This window comes from Rhinoderma darwinii, chromosome 6 (genome assembly GCF_050947455.1).
Source record: "Rhinoderma darwinii isolate aRhiDar2 chromosome 6, aRhiDar2.hap1, whole genome shotgun sequence".
NCBI classification, from domain to species: Eukaryota; Metazoa; Chordata; class Amphibia; order Anura; family Rhinodermatidae; genus Rhinoderma; species Rhinoderma darwinii.
The window spans coordinates 138,798,831-138,818,408 of record NC_134692.1 but is presented as its reverse complement, the minus strand read 5'-3'; the positions used below and the strand labels follow the sequence as shown (position 1 = coordinate 138,818,408).

At 40.9% G+C, this 19,578-nt stretch overlaps 2 protein-coding genes across 8 annotated transcripts in view; one reads left to right on the top strand and one right to left on the bottom strand.

Moving 5' to 3' along the window:
• EPN2 (epsin 2) overlaps positions 1 to 19,578 on the top strand; it is a 41,018-nt gene that overhangs the window by 1,912 nt on the left and 19,528 nt on the right. For 2 of the 4 annotated variants that reach the window (XM_075830601.1, XM_075830602.1), the window contains exons 2-3: positions 12,412 to 13,228; positions 15,326 to 15,346. In XM_075830601.1, coding sequence (XP_075686716.1) covers positions 12,631 to 13,228; positions 15,326 to 15,346 — 619 coding nt within the window. In that variant the 5' untranslated portion in view covers positions 12,412 to 12,630. The remainder of the gene's footprint in view (positions 1 to 12,411; positions 13,229 to 15,325; positions 15,347 to 19,578) is intronic. The other 2 variants (XM_075830605.1, XM_075830604.1) reach the window with 1 other exon arrangement.
• Positions 1 to 19,578, bottom strand: part of GRAP (GRB2 related adaptor protein) — a 100,972-nt gene that overhangs the window by 71,985 nt on the left and 9,409 nt on the right. The window lies entirely within an intron of this gene.

Here is a 19,578-nt window from a genome sequence, read left to right as displayed (position 1 = left end):
TGGATTTATTTTGCTACAATAGTAACATAAACTTATACTATGTCTTTCTATAGATTCCCTTCAACTAGCAAGGGTCCCGAAAATCGACTATCAGGTGGGAATTGGGGCAGGTCTTTTATGGCCATTTTTACGTTTAGGGAGCACCAGTTACATAGTTACATAGTTAGTACAGCTGAAAAAAGACACATGTCCATCAAGTTCAACCAAGGGACGGGAAAAGGGAAGGAAAAAATTTCTACACATAAGAGCGAATACCAGTGAGGTGTCAGTAATGGGTTTATATAAAACTGTCGAGATACAATGTTTGAGTTTCTTAGTTTCTTGTGTCAAAAGCACCAAGGAGACATAAGCCCAGGAGGATTGTCCTTAGTAGGATGATAGTCTTCCTGTTTGAAATATTCTAATATTCTCTCCAGTCTATTTTTTGACATATGGCCAGCAGACCCCGATTGTCATCCAGTTTTTCCGGACCCGTGAAGGGCAAATCTGCCTAGATGTAAAGGATAAAGTTTGTATATAGAATTAATCTAAAAAGTTTAGTCACTTTGTAAACACATTACATTACCTATTCAGTACTGATCCTGAGTTACATCCTGTATTATACTCCAGAGCTGCACTCACTATTCTGCTGGTGGGGTCACAGTGTACATACATTACATTACTTATCCTGTACTGATCCTGAGTTACATCCTGTATTATACTCCAGAGCTGCACTCACTATTCTGCTGGTGGAGTCACTGTGTACATACATTACATTACTTATCCTGTACTGATCCTGAGTTACATCATGTATTATACTCCAGAGCTGCACTCACTATTCTGCTGGTGGAGTCACTGTGTACATACATTACATTACTTATCCTGTACTGATCCTGAGTTACATCATGTATTATACTCCAGAGCTGCACTCACTATTCTGCTGGTGGGGTCACTGTGTACATACATTACATTACTTATCCTGTACTGAACCTGAGTTACATCATGTATTATACTCCAGAGCTGCACTCACTATTCTGCTGGTGGAGTCACTGTGTACATAGATTATATATCCTGTACTGATCCTGAGTTACTTCCTGTATTATACTGCAGAGCTGCACTCACTATTCTGCTGGTGGAGTCACTGTGTACATACATTACATTACTTATCCTGTACTGATCCTGAGTTACTTCCTGTATTATACTGCAGAGCTGCACTCACTATTCTGCTGGTGGAGTAACTGTGTACATACATTACATTACTTATCCTGTACTGATCCTGAGTTACATCCTGTATTATACTCCAGAGCTGCACTCACTAGTCTGCTGGTGGAGTCACTGTGTACATACATTACATTACTTATCCTGTACTGATCCGGAGTTACATCATGTATTATACTCCAGAGCTGCACTCACTGTGTACATACATTACATTACTTATCCTGTACTGATCCTGAGTTACTTCCTGTATTATACTGCAGAGCTGCACTCACTATTCTGCTGGTGGAGTAACTGTGTACATACATTACATTACTTATCCTGTACTGATCCTGAGTTACATCCTGTATTATACTCCAGAGCTGCACTCACTATTCTGCTGGTGGAGTCACTGTGTACATACATTACATTACTTATCCTGTACTGATCCTCAGTTACAGCCTGTATTATACTTTTTATGTGAATTAATTCTCTATGTGAACTGTAAGAGGGTATTCATATATGGACATACCCTATAAGGTTTACAACACCTAGTCATCATTAATATCTGGGGAAATTGCAGAGAAATTTAAACTCAACCTATAGATGGTAAACTGTTGGTATTATAGATGACTCCTATTCAGAGTTATTTCCCTTCCATAAGTAGATGCTACTGTGATACAAAAGTAATATTGTGTATTCAGGTCACTTTGGCCTTACATGTATATGATCTGCTCTTCTACTCAAGTGAAGTTTAGTTATGAGTCTGAGAGCAGATCTAACAAGGGCCTGGATTTAAAGAGGTGCTGATGTTGCCCGGCAACCTGTCAGACGTCACGGAAAGTAATCACGGCACCGTGTAGATATAGTCATCATGTTCATTAATGAAAAAATGTAGAAAAACATTGCACAGTCTGACTGGTAAATGTACACAGAGCGGAGGCTGTTATATACATTCACATTTCACCTAGGCCAGGTCTATTTATTTATACTCCAACTGCTTCAAGATTTTCAGTATTAATATGAGCTAAGAATAACCCGACCGAAAATCATCCTCATCACACAAAGCTTCATGGTAAATATTTGTCTTACACGGCAGACACAAAAATGAGAATAACAATTCAAGTTTACTTGTCCGTGTCACATTGTTATTTAAATATTAATCTGTCACCACATTCTTATCCATAGGGGGCAGTATTATAGTAGTTATATTCTTGTATATAGGAGCAGTATTATAGTAGTTATATTCTTGTATAATGGGGTAGTATTATAGTAGTTATATTCTTGTATATAGGGGCAGTATTATAGTAGTTATATTCTTGTATATAGGAGCAGTATTATAGTAGGTATATTCTTGTATATAGGGGGCAGTATTATAGTAGTTATATTCTTGTATATAGTGGGCAGTATTATAGTAGTTATATTCTTGTATATAGTGGGCAGTATTATAGTAGTTATATTCTTGTATATAGGAGCAGTATTATAGTAGTTATATTCTTGTATATAGGAGCAGTATTATAGTAGTTATATTCTTGTATATAGGAGCAGTATTATAGTAGTTATATTCTTGTATATAGGGCAGTATTATAGTAGTTATATTCTTGTATATAGGGGCAGTATTATAGTAGTTATATTCTTGTATATAGGGGGCAGTATTATAGTAGTTATATTCTGGTATATAGGGGGCAGTATTATAGTAGTTATATTCTTGTATATAGGAGGCAGTATTATAGTAGTTATATGCTTGTATATAGGGGGCAGTATTATAGTAGTAATATTCTTGTATATAGGGGGCAGTATTATAGTAGTTATATTCTTGTATATAGGGGGGAGTATTATAGTAGTTATATTCTTGTATATAGGGGGCAGTATTATAGTAGTTATATTCTTGTATATAGGAGCAGTATTATAGTGGTTATATTCTTGTATATAGGAGCAGTATTAGAGTAGTTATATTCTTGTATATAGGAGGCAGTATTATAGTAGTTATATTCTTGTATATAGGAGGCAGTATTATAGTAGTTATATTCTTGTATATAGGGGGCAGTATTATAGTAGTTATATTCTTGTATATTGGGGGCAGTATTATAGTAGTTATATTCTTGTATATAGGGGCAGTATTATAGTAGTTATATTCTTGTATATAGGGGCAGTATTATAGTAGTTATATTCTTGTATATAGGGGCAATATTATAGTAGTTATATTCTTGTATATAGGAGCAGTATTATAGTAGTTATATTCTTGTATATAGGGGGCAGTATTATAGTAGTTCTATTCTTGTATATAGGGGGCAGTATTATAGTAGTTATATTCTTGTATATAGGAGCAGTGTTATAGTAGTTATATTCTTGTATATAGGAGCAGTATTATAGTAGTTATATTCTTGTATATAGGAGTAGTATTATAGTAGTCATATTCTTGTATATAGGGGGCAGTATTATAGTAGTTCTATTCTTGTATATAGGGGGCAGTATTATAGTAGTTATATTATTGTATATAGGGGGCAGTATTATAGTAGTTCTATTCTTGTATATAGGAGCAGTATTATAGTAGTTATATTCTTGTATATAGGAGCAGTATTATAGTAGTTATATTCTTGTATATAGGGGCAGTATTATAGTAGTTATATTCTTGTATATAGAGGCAGTATTATAGTAGTTAGATTATTGTATATAGGGGGCAGTATTATAGTAGTTATTTTCTTGTATATAGGGGGCAGTATTATATTAGTTATATTCTTGTACATAGGAGGCAGTATTATAGTAGTTATATTCTTGTATGTAGGGAGCAGTATTATAGTAGTTATATTCTTGTATATAGGAGCAGTATTATAGTAGTTATATTCTTGTATATAGGGGGCAGTATTGTAGTAGTTATATTCTTGTATATAGGGGCAGTATTATAGTAGTTATATTCTTGTATATAGGGGGCAGTATTATAGTAGTTATATTCTTGTATATAGGAACAGTATTATAGTAGTTATATTTTTGTATATAGGGAGCAGTATTATAGTAGTTATATTCTTGTATATAGGGTCAGTATTATAGTAGTTATATTCTTGTATATAGGGGGCAGTATTATAGTAGTTATATTCTTGTACATAAGAGGCAGTATTATAGTAGTTATATTCTTGTATGTAGGGAGCAGTATTATAGTAGTTATATTCTTGTATATAGGAGCAGTATTATAGTAGTTATATTCTTGTATATAGGAGCAGTATTATAGTAGTTATATTCTTGTATATGGGGCAGTATTATAGTAGTTATATTTTTGTATATAGGGAGCAGTATTATAGTAGTTATATTCTTGTATATAGGGGCAGTATTATAGTAGTTATATTCTTGTATATAGGGAGCAGTATTATAGTAGTTGTATTCTTGTATATAGGGGGCAGTATTATAGTAGTTATATTCTTGTATATAGGGAGCAGTATTATAGTAGTTATATTCTTGTATATAGGGGCAGTATTATAGTAGTTATATTATTGTACATAGGAGGCAGTATTATAGTAGTTATATTCTTGTATATAGGGGCAGTATTATAGTAGTTATATTCTTGTATATAGGGGGGCAGTATTATAGTAGTTATATTCTTGTATATAGGAGCAGTATTATAGTAGTTATATTCTTGTATATAGGAGCAGTATTATAGTAGTTATATTCTTGTATATAGGGGGCAGTATTATAGTAGTTATATTCTTGTATATAGGAGCAGTATTATAGTAGTTATATTCTTGTACATAGGGCGCAGTATTATAGTAGTTATATTCTTGTATATAAGGCGCAGTATTATTGTAGTTATATCCTGCTATATACCAGTTTTTTCTACTGTGAATGCTGGGAGATTTCAGCTCTGACACTTGCACAATTGTGAATGCAGCTCTGAATTTTAATACAGCCCTCAGAATGCCGTTATCTAAAGCAAGCAACTTTTTTTAGTTGCCGCAAGCAATTGCTTGAAAGGCTACTGGGCAATAGAGTGTATTTGGTGTCCTCTCCTGGTTTTACTAAATCTGTAACATCCTGAGTTTGCTGCCAGTCTGCTGTAGACATTATTCCTACGTCAGAATAAATTCCATGTGTTTGGACGTAGCCCAAGTAAGTGTGTGGCTCTATGCGGACAAGTGGGCCTCGGGAACCTGCTATGACTTGATTTCCTCTCCAACAGGAAGAACTCTGAGAGAATGACCTTATAAAGACTCCGCAACGATCCCCTGACTGGGAAGTGGCCCCAATAATAACAGGATGAGTATTAGGACAGAGTTAGATGTTTATTATAATTAAGGGAGTTTTCCAGTTTTAGGTTAGATGTATAAATGAGAAAGTTCTGCAACTTTGCAATATACTAGGTATTTCAATTCCCTACCGTTTCCCAGATTTCTGTTTGTTGTCATTGAATCGGAACAATCTTGTTTACATATAGAGGATGAAAACTGTTCTGATTATGTCACGATGACACAGATACAAGGCTGCATACAGTGTATCAGGGGTCACGATTATAACATGCTGAGCATGACAGCAAGCAGAGATCTTGAAAAGTATATTAGAAAGTGGCAGGATTTTTCATAAAACAATGATCATATCTACATAAAACAAAAAAAACAAAAACTTTAATTATACTTGCAGTGAGCGTCAGATATGATTATCAACCAGTTTGGTCACAAATTGAGACATTCCTAAAGTTTTAAAGGCACAGCCCCCTAAAAAAATATCTTTGCTCAGGACTGGACCGATTCCTGGAGTCAGGTAGACATTGGGGGTAATTTATCATTGGCAATACACCAGTATCAGGCCCCATGCACACGACCGTAAAAATCACCCATAATTGCGGACCGCAATTACGGATGCATTCACTTCTATTGTCCACGGACACTTTTCCGTTTATTTATGGGAAGGTGTCCGGGCCGTAGAAGTGTACCGCAAAAGATAGGATATGTCCTATACTTTGCGTCTTACGGGCCGTGCTCCCAAACTTTGTATGGGAGCACGGGCCGAGAATGTGCGCTGCTTTCCACGGCGAAGATTTCCCTTTTTGGCGCATGGACAGCCAGAGAGGCGCCTAATTTATCAAGAGGCGTGACTTTTTGAGTTACGTTTCTATTGGGGTCTATGGATTTTTTTTTATTTTTTTTTAACAAACTGAGTCCTAAGGTCTACGTTATTTCATCTTTACTATATGAATTCTAGTGTATTACAGTTCATGGTATACTTACACCTTATACTACCGTAACACTTCTATTCTGTAATGCTGACACCCATTACTTAAAATGAAGGTTGTCACAGTCCCGCCTCTCTACCAAACTATAACATGGTAATAATATATGTGGCAGTAAAGGATAACTCTACCAAAAACTATTTGGTATCAGAACAAAGGATCGGGGAGAAGTAAAATTTGTTGCAATTTTTTATACTCTCCATACTGCCTCCTGGGCCAGCCAACAGTATAGTCATGGGGAGGTGTGAGGTTTCCTGCATTATTGACTCTGTCACCACATTAGAAGTGCCCTATGTCCTACATAAGGAGATCGGCGCTGTAATGTAGGTGACAGTGATGCTTTTTATTTAGAAAAACAATCTATTTTTACCATGTTAGGAGCGATTTTAGCTTCATGCGAATGACTTTCTTAATGCCCAACTGGGCGTGTTTTTACTTTAGACCAAGTGGGCGTTGTACAGAGGAGTGTATGACGCTGACCAATCAGTGACCAATCAGCGTCATACACTTCTCCCCATTCATTTAGTCAGCGCATAGTGATCCTGCGTTATTCACTATGTGCTGCCTTATACTGACACATTAACGTTACTGAAGTGTTTAGACAGTGAATAGACATCGCGACCAGCCAAGACGCGATGTCTATTCACGATCCCTGCACTTCAGTAACGTTTCTGTGGTACTTACAGCAGAGCAAGCGTAATCTCACGAGAACTCGCTGTAAATGACAGGTTACAGCGAGATTACGCTTGCTCTGCTGTAAGTACCACAGAAACGTTACCGAAGTGTCGGGATTGTGAATAGATATCCCGTCCTGGCTGGAAGGAATGTCTATTCACTGTCTAAACACTTCAGTAACGTTAATGTGTCAGTATAAGACAGCACATAAGGATCTAACAGGATCCCTATGCGCTGAGGAAATGAATGGAGAGAAGTGCATGAAGCAGATTGGTCACTGATTGGTCAGTTGGACATTAAGAAAGTAATTCGCATAAAGCTAAAATCGCTAATAACGTGATAAAAACAGATAGTTTTTCTAAATAAAAAGCATTACTGTCCCCTACATTACAGCGCCGATCATATTATGTAGGAGATAGGGCACTTATAATGTGGTGACAGAGCCTCTTTAATACAGCTGGCAAAAAATTAACCCAAAGACCAATAGACGTCAGGTCGTCTGGCAGTACGCTATGTAGGGTCCCAACTGGTTTCCATCTGACGTTGCAATGTCTAGGTTAATGGATATGATCAGGGAGAATATAGCCCATAGTTGAGGTCCCGATGCATGATGGGATAAGAGGTTGGTCCATAGCCCATGTTACACCCTATATTGCCGCTATAGATACTTGTTCTCATAGTATACATTTCTATGGGGCTCCCTCTCTTCTAGTTACCCCTTGTTGAATTGTACCGGCCTTGTCTATGGTATAGTATCCAGGGTCTGAAGCAAGACATAGTGTATCGGACTAATGAATCGGACTACTTTACATGACACCGTGAGAATAAGAGATAACTCCCGTTATTTGAGATATATATATATATATATGACACATGATTTGCACTGTATAGAACATTTTATAGATATTTCTCCACGCGTTTCGGTCTCCAACCTTCACCTAGATCATTGCTCTTTCCGAAAGCTGAAATCTTGCTCCAATCTTTACAAGACTCGGAAGTCTCCTGCGCCTTCATACACAGGCTGGACCGTTTTCTTTAGTCCGGAATAGTCCATGAATGTCTCCATTTACAGAGCCACATGAAGCGTTCTCTGTCTCCACTATGAAACAGTGTAGGTTGTATTCACCATGTCCTCAATTCTTTACAATGCTCGCTTGTCTCCCTTCCTGTCTGGATTACATGAGAACGCATTAGAATAAACAATACCGTAACTTTAGGCCGGACACATCTAGACAGCCACCTGTTGTACTGCAAACCCCAGCAGATAGGGGTGCATGTTGAGAGTTGTAGTGGAACAGTAACTTGAGGGTGTTGGGGTGAGATGATGGAGGTGGTGCTCTAGTTATAATACTTCTCTTGATGATGGATGATGATCATCATACAAGATAAAGGAGAGATAAAAATGATGGCTATCAGTGCCCAATTTACCTCTCTTCATTGTCATAAGGGTTCTCTTACACGGCCCTACGCCGGCCGTGTAAATGAGCGGCGATCAACGAGACAGCTCATTGATCGGCATTCATTTGCTCCTTTCACAAGAACCTAGTATGGGGACAAGTGCTCGTTACTACAATCGCTCGTCCTCATACCTTTCCATCCTGTCGGCAGCGCGTCTCCCTGTTTACACCGGGCAAGGATCGGGAACGAGCGTTCATGTGAACGCTCGTTTACCCGATCATTGACCAGCGTAAAAAAGGCCTAAGGCCCCATGCACACGAAAGTGTTTTTGCGGCAGCAATTCACCCGCAAATCTGCGGGTGAATTGCTGACCCATTCATTTCTATGGGCCTATGCAAACGATCGTGGTTTCCTCGGTCCTTGCATTGGCTGGAAACCCAGACCGCAAAAAGATAGGACAAGTCATTATACGGTCCGGGCTTGTGGTCCGGGCTCATTGGAATCAATGTGTGCATGGTCCGTGAATTGCGAGCGGCCCGCGGATGACACTCCGTGGCCGTCCGTGCCGCAATCACGGGCCGTGCACATGGCTAGGGTCGTGTGCATGAGCCCTTACTGTTGTAGATGAGTCAGTGAAAAGCGAATGAACACCAGCATGACCGCCACTCCAACAGGGATCGTCACCCATCGGTCTCCAGATCCAACAACGTGGTGACAACCCCTATGGGAGATGTAATGGCAGCCGTGTTGGTTGTCACCAATAACAGTTATTTAAATTGGGCCCTTCTGGCGATCCCCAACATGCTTACTAGGCTGCATCCAGGCTATGACTCCCCAGTCACACTTCTCTTGACAACGCCGCTCAGGTATAGTTGTCACCTCTTCCACCTAAAAATACCGCCAGGTTTATGGTATAATTACACGTGACGATTTTGTTTATTTTTTTTCCCTGCAATTTTGCAAAAATTGCGGTAAAAAAGAAATAAATCACAAAAATAGTAAATACCACCAAACACGGGTAGAAAGTGGGTGTGATTTTGGCGGCGTGACCTCACACGGAGTGATTTTGGTGGAGTGACCTCACACGGAGTGAGATTTTTTACTTCGGTCTGGGAGTATTAGACAGATAATGACTCAGTATCGTCCTCCGAACTCCATTCTTGACTTTCGAGCTGCGCAGACATAATGCAGAATTACCGGCGATTGTCGGTATACATTTTTTATAAATCCCGTCTGGGACGGTGGTTTAGGTCCAGTACGGGCTTCCGTTTTGGCCTAGAAGAAGTCAGCACGTAAGTGAAACTTTGGGGGCCAGTAGAACGCAGCGGAGGAATTTTCCAGTTTTGCCCGGAGTTACCCCGCTATCTATGTTCCGTAGTTTTAAGGAAGCGGTCTGTGAATTTCCTGTGCATTGTCTGTGAACCCCATGGAGGATCCGGTGTCTTCACAATAAGTTATACCAGTTGTGCCGTTTCCTGTCAATCTGAACAATAACCATGTAAACAAGCACGCTGGCCGAACATCCCCGCTGCCAACATGAGAACACAGGGCGCATAAATAAATGTGTATTAGATGCCCAGCGTGGCTCCGACTGTAACCCTAACGCTATGCCATACCATTCTCTCCATACATTGATACAGTTACATCTGTCCCTGGGAAAGCTGGGTAACAACCAGTATAGATCCACCATCACAGCCCTCGTATTGGATGGCACCCAGCTTTCCAAGCGTTCACAAAGTTGGTTCATCCTAAATATTGTTCAGTACAAGTGTGGGGATGTAATACTGCATGATTACCACTCAGGAGTCTAGGAAAGCTGGGTGACACTCTTTATAAGAGCACCTGTATTGATGAGTGAGAGCAACATGTTTTTTTTTCCTCAAATGGCTCGCAATTTTTTTTTCTTAAAGGAACACTCCACACAAAACATACGCTATATAATATATATAGAGCAGGACCTGAGGGGGCGGAGCATGACAGGGATTCTCTCTTTGTGTCATGCTCCACCCACTCAGGTCCCGCAATGTGCATACGTTTTAAAGAAGCAGTTATAGGAATTTATGTAAACCAGTTAGCTACTTCTAAACTTTGGGATGATGTCGAAGGGCAAAGAGGGGAGATGTGTAAACAGGAGGACTGAATAACACAATTAGACGGGGACTGTTAATTGGTCGCTTTTTGGTCTCGTTATTTGCACTCTCTATGCAAAAAAATGAGCCCCATTGATTGCCCCATGCTATTTCAACAAAAACAACTTTATTGTAAAAGTCTCGCTTGGCACTTGGCAGTTTGTATGGCATAATTATGTAGTCTAGGAATGGGGGAACGATACTTTGTGATCATGAGGGGACAGTATGACGTTCCTAAGATGGTATGTGCTCCTTTAAACATCCATCTTGAGACATGTCAGAAGATATGATCGGAGGAGTCCATGAGCTGAAACTCTGGGCGATCATTGTAATGAAGGGGCAGCTATTCTTCACTAGTCACATCCAAAGCTAACCTCTTTTACCAGAGATATGTGCATTGTGGGAACTCAGATGACAGTTACAGTCACATGACTGACAGTGGGGTGGAACTAAACTGCTGTCTGTTTCCAAGGGCAACCAGTTGGAATTTGAAAGCAGATCTGGCTGTGACCAGAGAAAACAAAATGAAATAACTCAAAAGTTATACAGAAAAGTAAAGGATTCACAAAATGCCTCAACTTTTTGTGCAGATTTAGAGGGGAACTAAATGTTCAACAAACTTCTGACATGTCATAGTGACATGTCCGAAGTTTTGATTGGTGGGGGTCCAAGCACTGAGACCCCCACCAAACGCTAAAACGAAACGGTAGAAGATCTCGTGTGAGCGCTCAGCCGCTTCGTGTCTGTTTGACTTTTTCTGGAAATGAATGTATCGGAGTACGGACTCAATAGAAAGTCTATGAGCCCGTACTCCGATACATCGGCTTTCCGGAAAAAGTCGAAGAGAAGCGAAGTGGCTGAGCGCTCACACGAACACTGCTGACGCTTTGTTTTAGTGATTGGTGGGGGTCTCAGCGCTCGGACCCCCACCAATCAAAACTTCGGACATGTCACTATGACATGTCAGAAGTTTGATGAACGTTTAGTTACTCTTTAGGCTGAATATAACAGAACGTTAGGTCACCTACTCTGGAAGGCGGGGGAGGGGAGATGGGGCTGTTTGCTATTGGTTGACAGTTATCGTATGTCTGGTCTTTGATAATTTGGTGAACATTTATAATCTCCAGCTCCTCCACACCTGTTTACCTAGGCCGAACCAGCATATACCTATAGATGGAGATAAGTGGCAGCCATACATGTCTAACACCGCTTATCTCCAGGGAATTAAATGATAAAACCGGTCTGATTCCGGTTTCCCCTGATGTTGGGGGGCATACCGGCTGACATTAGATTGTTTCTGGATCTTCTAGCCCTGAGTTATATTGCAGGGTAAATATTGTCACACTGTCTAATTAATACGTAAATAGCTTGTCACAGCAAACACAGAAATCCCTCACAATGCTGTTTATTTACTGTCGCTCTATTTATTTGCCTGCTACTATCTGGACTGTCTTTAGATATGGAAATAAGTGTAAACACTGCTGGGACTGATTTTGTTAGAAGGCGTCCCCCCCCCCTAACAGGGTGTTCTGGTGCTGGAATCCCCAGCAATCAACTGTAATCTGTGGGGGAACCTGGCAGTAAGTATTCAATTTCCCTGCAGTGCCACCACAGGGGGAATGAAGTATTACACAGGACATGTCGGGTCCTAGAGACACATTTTGTAGACGTTGGTCAGGATCCTCAACGGGGGGGTCACCTCTGTCTATTGACTCAGAATTTCATAATATGGTAATACGTCCTTTAAGAACTTTTTGAATTTTCTTCTTTTATAGGTTTCCTGCACCGTAAAGAACTGACGATTGTTTATTTTCCCTTTAGGTTCTGGGATCGCATGATGTATGTTGGCTGAGGAGATGCTTTTAACCAAAATTGGACCACATTTCTTATCATGCATGGAAATACCCAGTGACTTCTCCTTCAGAGGATTTCCTTACTTGCTTTTTAACGTGAGGACCCGGGGTATCTCAGACTTTTTGAGTTTGTTTTTTTTAAGCTAAAAATTTGAGGGGTTTTTAAGTTTTTAATCAATTTAAAAAAATGACGACCTCATCCATAAGGAGACAGATGAAGAACATCGTAAATAATTATTCGGAGGCAGAGATTAAAGTTAGGGAAGCCACCTCCAATGATCCTTGGGGTCCTTCCAGTTCCCTCATGACGGAGATTGCTGACTTGACCTATAACGTGGTGGCTTTTTCCGAAATCATGAGCATGATCTGGAAGAGACTTAATGACCATGGGAAGAACTGGAGACATGTTTACAAAGCCTTGACCCTACTGGACTATCTTATCAAGACCGGTTCGGAGAGAGTGTCCCACCAGTGCAAAGAAAACATATTTGCCATACAGACGCTTAAAGATTTCCAGTATATCGACCGGGATGGGAAAGACCAAGGAATTAACGTGAGGGAAAAGTCAAAACAGCTGGTAAGCCTCCTGAAAGATGACGAGAGGTTGAAGGGTGAAAGGGCCCAGGCACTTAAGACCAAAGAACGAATGGCTCAGGTGGCCACAGCAGTCGGGAGCAACAACCAGACCAATGTTGGCCGCGGTTCTAGCCAGCCCAACTTGTCTACGAGTTACTCTGAACAAGACTACGGGAAATCTGGTGGTTCTCCGGCATCTTACCATGGATGTGAGTATCCGTGCACTCTCGTCTTCATTCTATCGATATGCTTTTCATTGTAGCTAGAGGACACGTTTTTAGTAGGATCAGGGTCGGACTGGCCCAATAGAGTACTAGAGGATCCTCCGGTGGTCCCTGCTTCTGACAAAATAATGGACGCCGAAGTTCAAGGAAAAGACAACCCAATTTTGAGGTGACTTTGGAGCCAATCACTTGGTAATAGGGTGTATTTCTTATAGGTCGATTCACAAATAACCTATTAGACCATGTTGATGATTGTCCTGGTGGGCCCAAGGAACCTCAATCCGACTACTCTTAGATCCTATTCACACGACAGGGTTTCTCGGCCGTGTGACGGCCGTTCAAAAAACGGCACCGCACGGACGCAGTAGGAACAAGAGACTCCAAATGGGGCTATTCACACGACCAAATGGGACATGCCCTATTTTCGGCCGTTTTCCCAGCTCCCATAGAAGTCTATGGGGTCGGGTAATACACGGCCATCACTTGAATGTGTTCCGAGAGACGGCCGTGTCTTCCGTCGCTCGCTCTCTCCTCCTCACAGCGCAGAGTGCATGTGAGGAGAAGGAAAAGTTTTTGCTATTTGGACCTTGGACGAAGCGCTGTATACAGGTGGGATGTGTAGCGCTATATACAGGAAGGGGGGGTGCTACCTACGAGGGTGGTGTGGCAGGGGCTGTGTAGTGTGGTACTATGTATAGTGGGCTGTGTGCCACTATATATATATATATATATATATATATATATATATATACTATATCATGTGACCTTCCTAGGTGTATTTTTAGTGGGTTGGCAACAAAAAAAATTGACATGAAATTCATCCGATTTTAAAACGGACAGGGGAAAAAAAATGGATGCAAAACGGGTCAAAATCGGCCGTTAAAAACGGAAACACGGAACGGAACGAATGCAAAGCGGCTGGGAAAAACGGACCAAAACAGCCGACACTCGGACCCTGTCGTGTGAATAGAGCCTTACCAAAAAATATCACGGGACACAGCGAATTTGTGATAATTGTTGAGTTACTAAAGTTGACCATAAACATAAGATCGCCATCATGTCCTAAACCCTCAGAAAAACGGTTGTCTCATGAAGACAACCCCTGTCAATTGCACTTCCGCCGTTTTAGCGGACTTATGGCAATTCATCTATCGGCGGCCATCGGTGTATTCAATATGAAAGGGTTTGTCTCTGATGAAACAACCCCTTTAACTTCAGCGACCACCTGCTCTCCAGCTTGATGACAGACCCTCCCCCTAGAACATGGTTCTTTGCTGCACTGCATTCTGGGAGAGATAGTTTTTCTTTAAAATTACTGTACAGTGCCTGATGTAAAGACTATACATCCCCCGATTCCAAATCATCGTAGCGTGAAGGTAAATGCGTATTTTATAAATGTGTATGTGCGATCAGGATGGAGGCAGGGGCATTTTTTGGGCCGAGTTAAAGCGTTATTTCACTTTTTACAAGATTTCCCAGTTCTACCTAAAAAGTTGAGTAACTTTCCAAATCCTTTGCTTTACTTATTTTAGTTATTTCATATCATTTTCTCCATTCATATTTATATCTGCTTTAAAAAAAAAGTTCTGCTGGTTGCCCTTGGAAACAGACAGCAGTTGAGCCACACCCCATTGTCAGTCACGTGACCCAAGAGCTTAGCTCTAAGGCCTCATGCATACGACCGAGCCCATAATCATGGTCCGTTATTATGGGCACGGGCGGCCGCGGATGCCATTTTCGGCCCGTGCTCCCATATAAAGTTCGGGGGGTTCGGGAGCTCTATATAGTGCTCTATTTTGGAGTTATAGGGTCAGAGTTCATGGATCCTCATATTTGCATATAGGGGCTAGAGTTCCCCTTTAATGCGTTCCTATATGAGGCATCCCACCATTGCAGCTCTAGATTTACTGAAACATTGCATCAACAACGAGTCATGTGACACAAGTGACATCATGAGCTTGTAATGACATCACCGCTCACCTTTTATAAGGATATAATGTGCAGGATCGTTTACAGATGATTTTTGCGTACTACGTTAATTCTTGTACTATTGTGTTTTTGTTATTTTGCCTCACCATCCAGTTATGTGTGATGTCATATCAGGTGAGTGTCACATTAGGCTTCGACTGGACTGCATGCTTGCTTGTGTAAGGCCAGTGGCCCGCTGCGGGAGAGTTGCATGGTACCCCCCTCCCTCACTACTGCCTCAATAAACAGACCCGCTCTTCATGAGAAGCCTGATGGTGCCAGCTCACATAAACAGCTGATTGTACCGGCTCAGCTGGCTCCTATTGTGGCCGCACCAGCTTCACGTGACTTGCCGCCATACGCGGCCTTCCCAAATAATATCAAAAACATCAAGAACACAACCCATAAAACAGGCTCCGAACAGTCAATCAAAATAAAAAAAAACCATAGAATGTAAAATTCCTTTTATCCGGCAGTCCTGATAGTCCAGAACAACTGTTTGATAATCCGGAAGCGTTGGCCGCTGGAAGCAGAAGACGCCCCTGACTGAAGTCATTAAAATTCCTTTAAACCGGCATCTGATTGTCCAGAAATTCCAATAGTCTGGCACAACAAAATACGGAGAAGAGATTTTGAGACTTCTCAGCAGATTTTGAATTGCCATTTTTCTAATAATCCAGAACCTATCAGGTCCCCTCTCCTGACAGGTCTGTTTTAGAAAATAATTGTATTCCCCATGAAATAACAATTCTGGAGCATCTGGTCTTAGAACTCTTCGTTGTGCTGTTCCTCTGTTATTCCTCCTAGAAATGTATGAATAAATTGACAACTGGGTGTAAGCAGTTGGGGGTGTGTCCCTACACTGATTGACACTGACCAATCAGTGCTGACAGAGTGAGACTGTGTAGGGACACGTCCCTTTGACAAGGGGAATGGTAACACCCAGTTGTCAATTTATTCATACATTTCTAGGAGGACTAACAGAGGAACGACACAATGCAGAGTTCTAAGAAAATATATTCCAAAATTGGGATTTCAAGGGGAAAAATTTAGGGGGTTTCAAGGGAAATATTTAGTAAAATAGACATGTCGGGAGAGGGGACTGGTGCTCCTTATTGCCATGTTAACAGAATTTTACTGCGTTCCATGTTGGGTTGTGAGTTTAATAAAAATTGGGTAATTGATAATTCGGCATCTGTCGGGTCTTGTGAATGACGGATTATTAGGATTTTACATGGGATGTAATCCAAAAATATCCTGCACTTATGTAAGGTTGTGGTATATTAGATGCCCCTTTTATGTGCCACCTATTTGGCTGGTGAAAGGATTGCTTTGCATGGCATGACATGGCAGTATGGCTTTAAGAGGACCGTTACTCTTCTAGTTACCTTTTTTGTTTTCTTAAAGGGGTTGTCCATTTGGAAAACCCCTATCCATATACCCTATTGCGGGATATGGACATCATCAAGGGGTGTTGTCCATGTATTACATGAGTGGCCGCCATTTTTTTCTACACTTTCCCTGTAGCGGCCGCTGCTGGAGAAATTCATAGCCAAATTCATAACGTGTTTTGCGCCATTGTTAGATTATGGGGCGCCATTTGTAAACTGCACACTTTTGTGCCAAAAAGTAATATTCTGTGCTGTAAAATATATATACGAGACGTATGGAAGCGGAATCAGCTGAGAATGTACCTAGGACACCAGGGCGGCGCCCTCCCCGATACTGTACTATATATCTCTCCCATACTGGACATCTCCCACGTATTAACCCCTGATCTCTTACATGGTATAACACCATATTTGCCAACTCTCCTGGAACGTCCGTGAGACTCCTCGAAAAAGGGGAGACCTACCGCGAAAGCAGGTAAATCTCCCCAGTGCTCCGTGTCCTATGTAAATTATACTCACCTCATCAGGGCCGGCGGCAGGACAAGGTATTTCCAGAATATTTATCACCAGATTATTTAATCAAGACTATGTATCATCATATTATATATTTCCATAATATTTATTACCAGATTAGGTGTCCAGATTATCTAGCATCATATTATAGATTTCCAAAATATTTATCCCCAGATTATGTTTCCAGATTATTTATCACCAGATTATATATTTCCAGATTATTTATCACCAGATTATATATTTCCAGATTATTTATCACCAGATTATGTTTCCAGATTATCTATCATCAGATTATATATTTCCAGAATATTTATTACCAGATTATATGTGTCCAGATTATGTAGCATCATATTATAGATTTCCGAAATATTTATCCCCAGATTATGTTTCCAGATTATTTATTTCCAGATTATATGTTTCCAGATTATCTATCATCAGATTATATCTTTTTAGAATATATGTCTCCAGGTTACTGATCATCAGATTATATATTCAGTATTATTTGTCACCAGATGTTATGTTTTCGATTTATTACTAGATTATACATTTACAGATTATATATTAGTGGATCATCTATGCCATATAATATTTTACTGGATTTTTTTTTACCTGTTTCTAGTTATCACCAAACTATTTCTTGCTGGATTAGGTGATACCAGACTATTTATCAATATATTTTGTGTTACTGGATTATATTTTACCAGATTATTACGCATTATAGGTCGTGGTCAAATTGCGCTTTTTGTCGCAAAATTGTGCCAAAATGTTGCAATGTTGGGAAATCACGATTTGACAGCGACATGTGAACACACCCTTATGGTCACTGATGTCTGACCCCAGAGTACTATCAAAATAAAGAGGCCTAAATTTATGGATCACTACCGCTAACAGTTTGTCATTGTGGCCTGTGAGTAGATAATGTGGATTTCCCCTTTAAGGATGAGGATTATGGTGACGCAGGAAGATGCGTTCATCGTATCGGGGGTAGATCTGTGCAGAGACACCGGTACGGCAGGAAACGCATGGAGTGATCCTAACTATAACCCCGATCCCTCAGGATTTGAGTAGAATTGACAGGTGCCCACATATGCCATCTCCCTGCCGGCCCGGTGGCTGTAGCTCTGGTGCGGAGGATAGACAGATGGTGTGTTGGGAATCCTGCTTTAGTGATTAGCAGAGTTTGGAAGTCATTTCTCATGTGCTGGAGGCGAGCGGGGAAAACCGGCCTGTGGTGTCCATCAACGAGAGGGTGGGGGAATCCCAGATACAGGAATGGCCGGGTACTGCCGGGTAACAAGTGGATTTTACGGATGATTGGATATCGCCAGAAGGCGATGAGATAGGAGACGTTTCACCCATCAGAATGCTACCGTCCTGTTCATTTGATTGGAAAGCCCCCGTCAGACCCCCTGCTGGTGCATTAGGGGCAAACCTGTCTATGTCGTCCGAGACTGGCGTTTAAGGGTTAGTTCACACGGCGGATTTTGCTTGGCGGGTCCTGCGGCAAAATCGACTACGGAACTATTCCTGCCGACGGCAGAAAGATTCCTTCCTCCCAATGAGAGGATCGGGCAGGAGGCTTCTTTTTCCCGCTACCTGAAATAATCAGCTAGCGGGAAAAACAAATGTCCGACTCCCATTAAAATGACTGGGAGGCGAAATTTTGCAGCGGAGTCCTGCCGCAATTTTCCTCCGTGTGAACATATCCTAAGGCTAAATGAACACGTTGCAGAATTTGGTGCAGAAAATCTGCATCCAAACCGCAAGTTATTCCGTAGGTAAATTCCACACCTAATAGTTCGGGGTTTTTTTTTACACGTTTTTAGATGCGTTTTTTACATTTTGATGCGGAATTAGGTGCGTTTTTATGCTGTGGATTTTGGTGCGTTTTTTAAAAAAACGAGTCAGATACAAAACGCAAGAGAAATTGACATGTTGCGGATTTTAAAATGCGCATCGCAGGTCCATGTAGGTGCAAAAAAACCAAACAAACAACGTGTAGATGAGACTTCTTGAGATCACATTTACTTTGCTGGTACCGTGTTACGCTGCGGATGTACAATATAGAAAATACGCGCTGCAAATCCGTATGTAATACGAATCGTGTGCATTTGGCCTAATATCTTCTTGTGGTGCATGATGGGATGCAGAATTCATAGGTGCAACCATTGTAGCCAAATATTCTATTTTACCTTTTCTCTTAGTTATATCTGTTTTACGGAAAGTTGGGTGACAACAAATATGGCGGCCATTACAGCTCCCACGGAGGCCGCCACCCGGCAAATCTTGTTTGTTTGGCAGTGACCATAGGGGTTTTTGGAAATTGTGCCCAGCCGTAATTACATCGTGTTTTTAATTTAAAAAAAGTCGGGAGGAAGAAGTAGTGCGGGGACTGGGACAGTACCGGAGGTGGGGGTGCACACTAAGGATCGGGGGCAGGCCTGGCAGTGCCCTCGGTGCCAG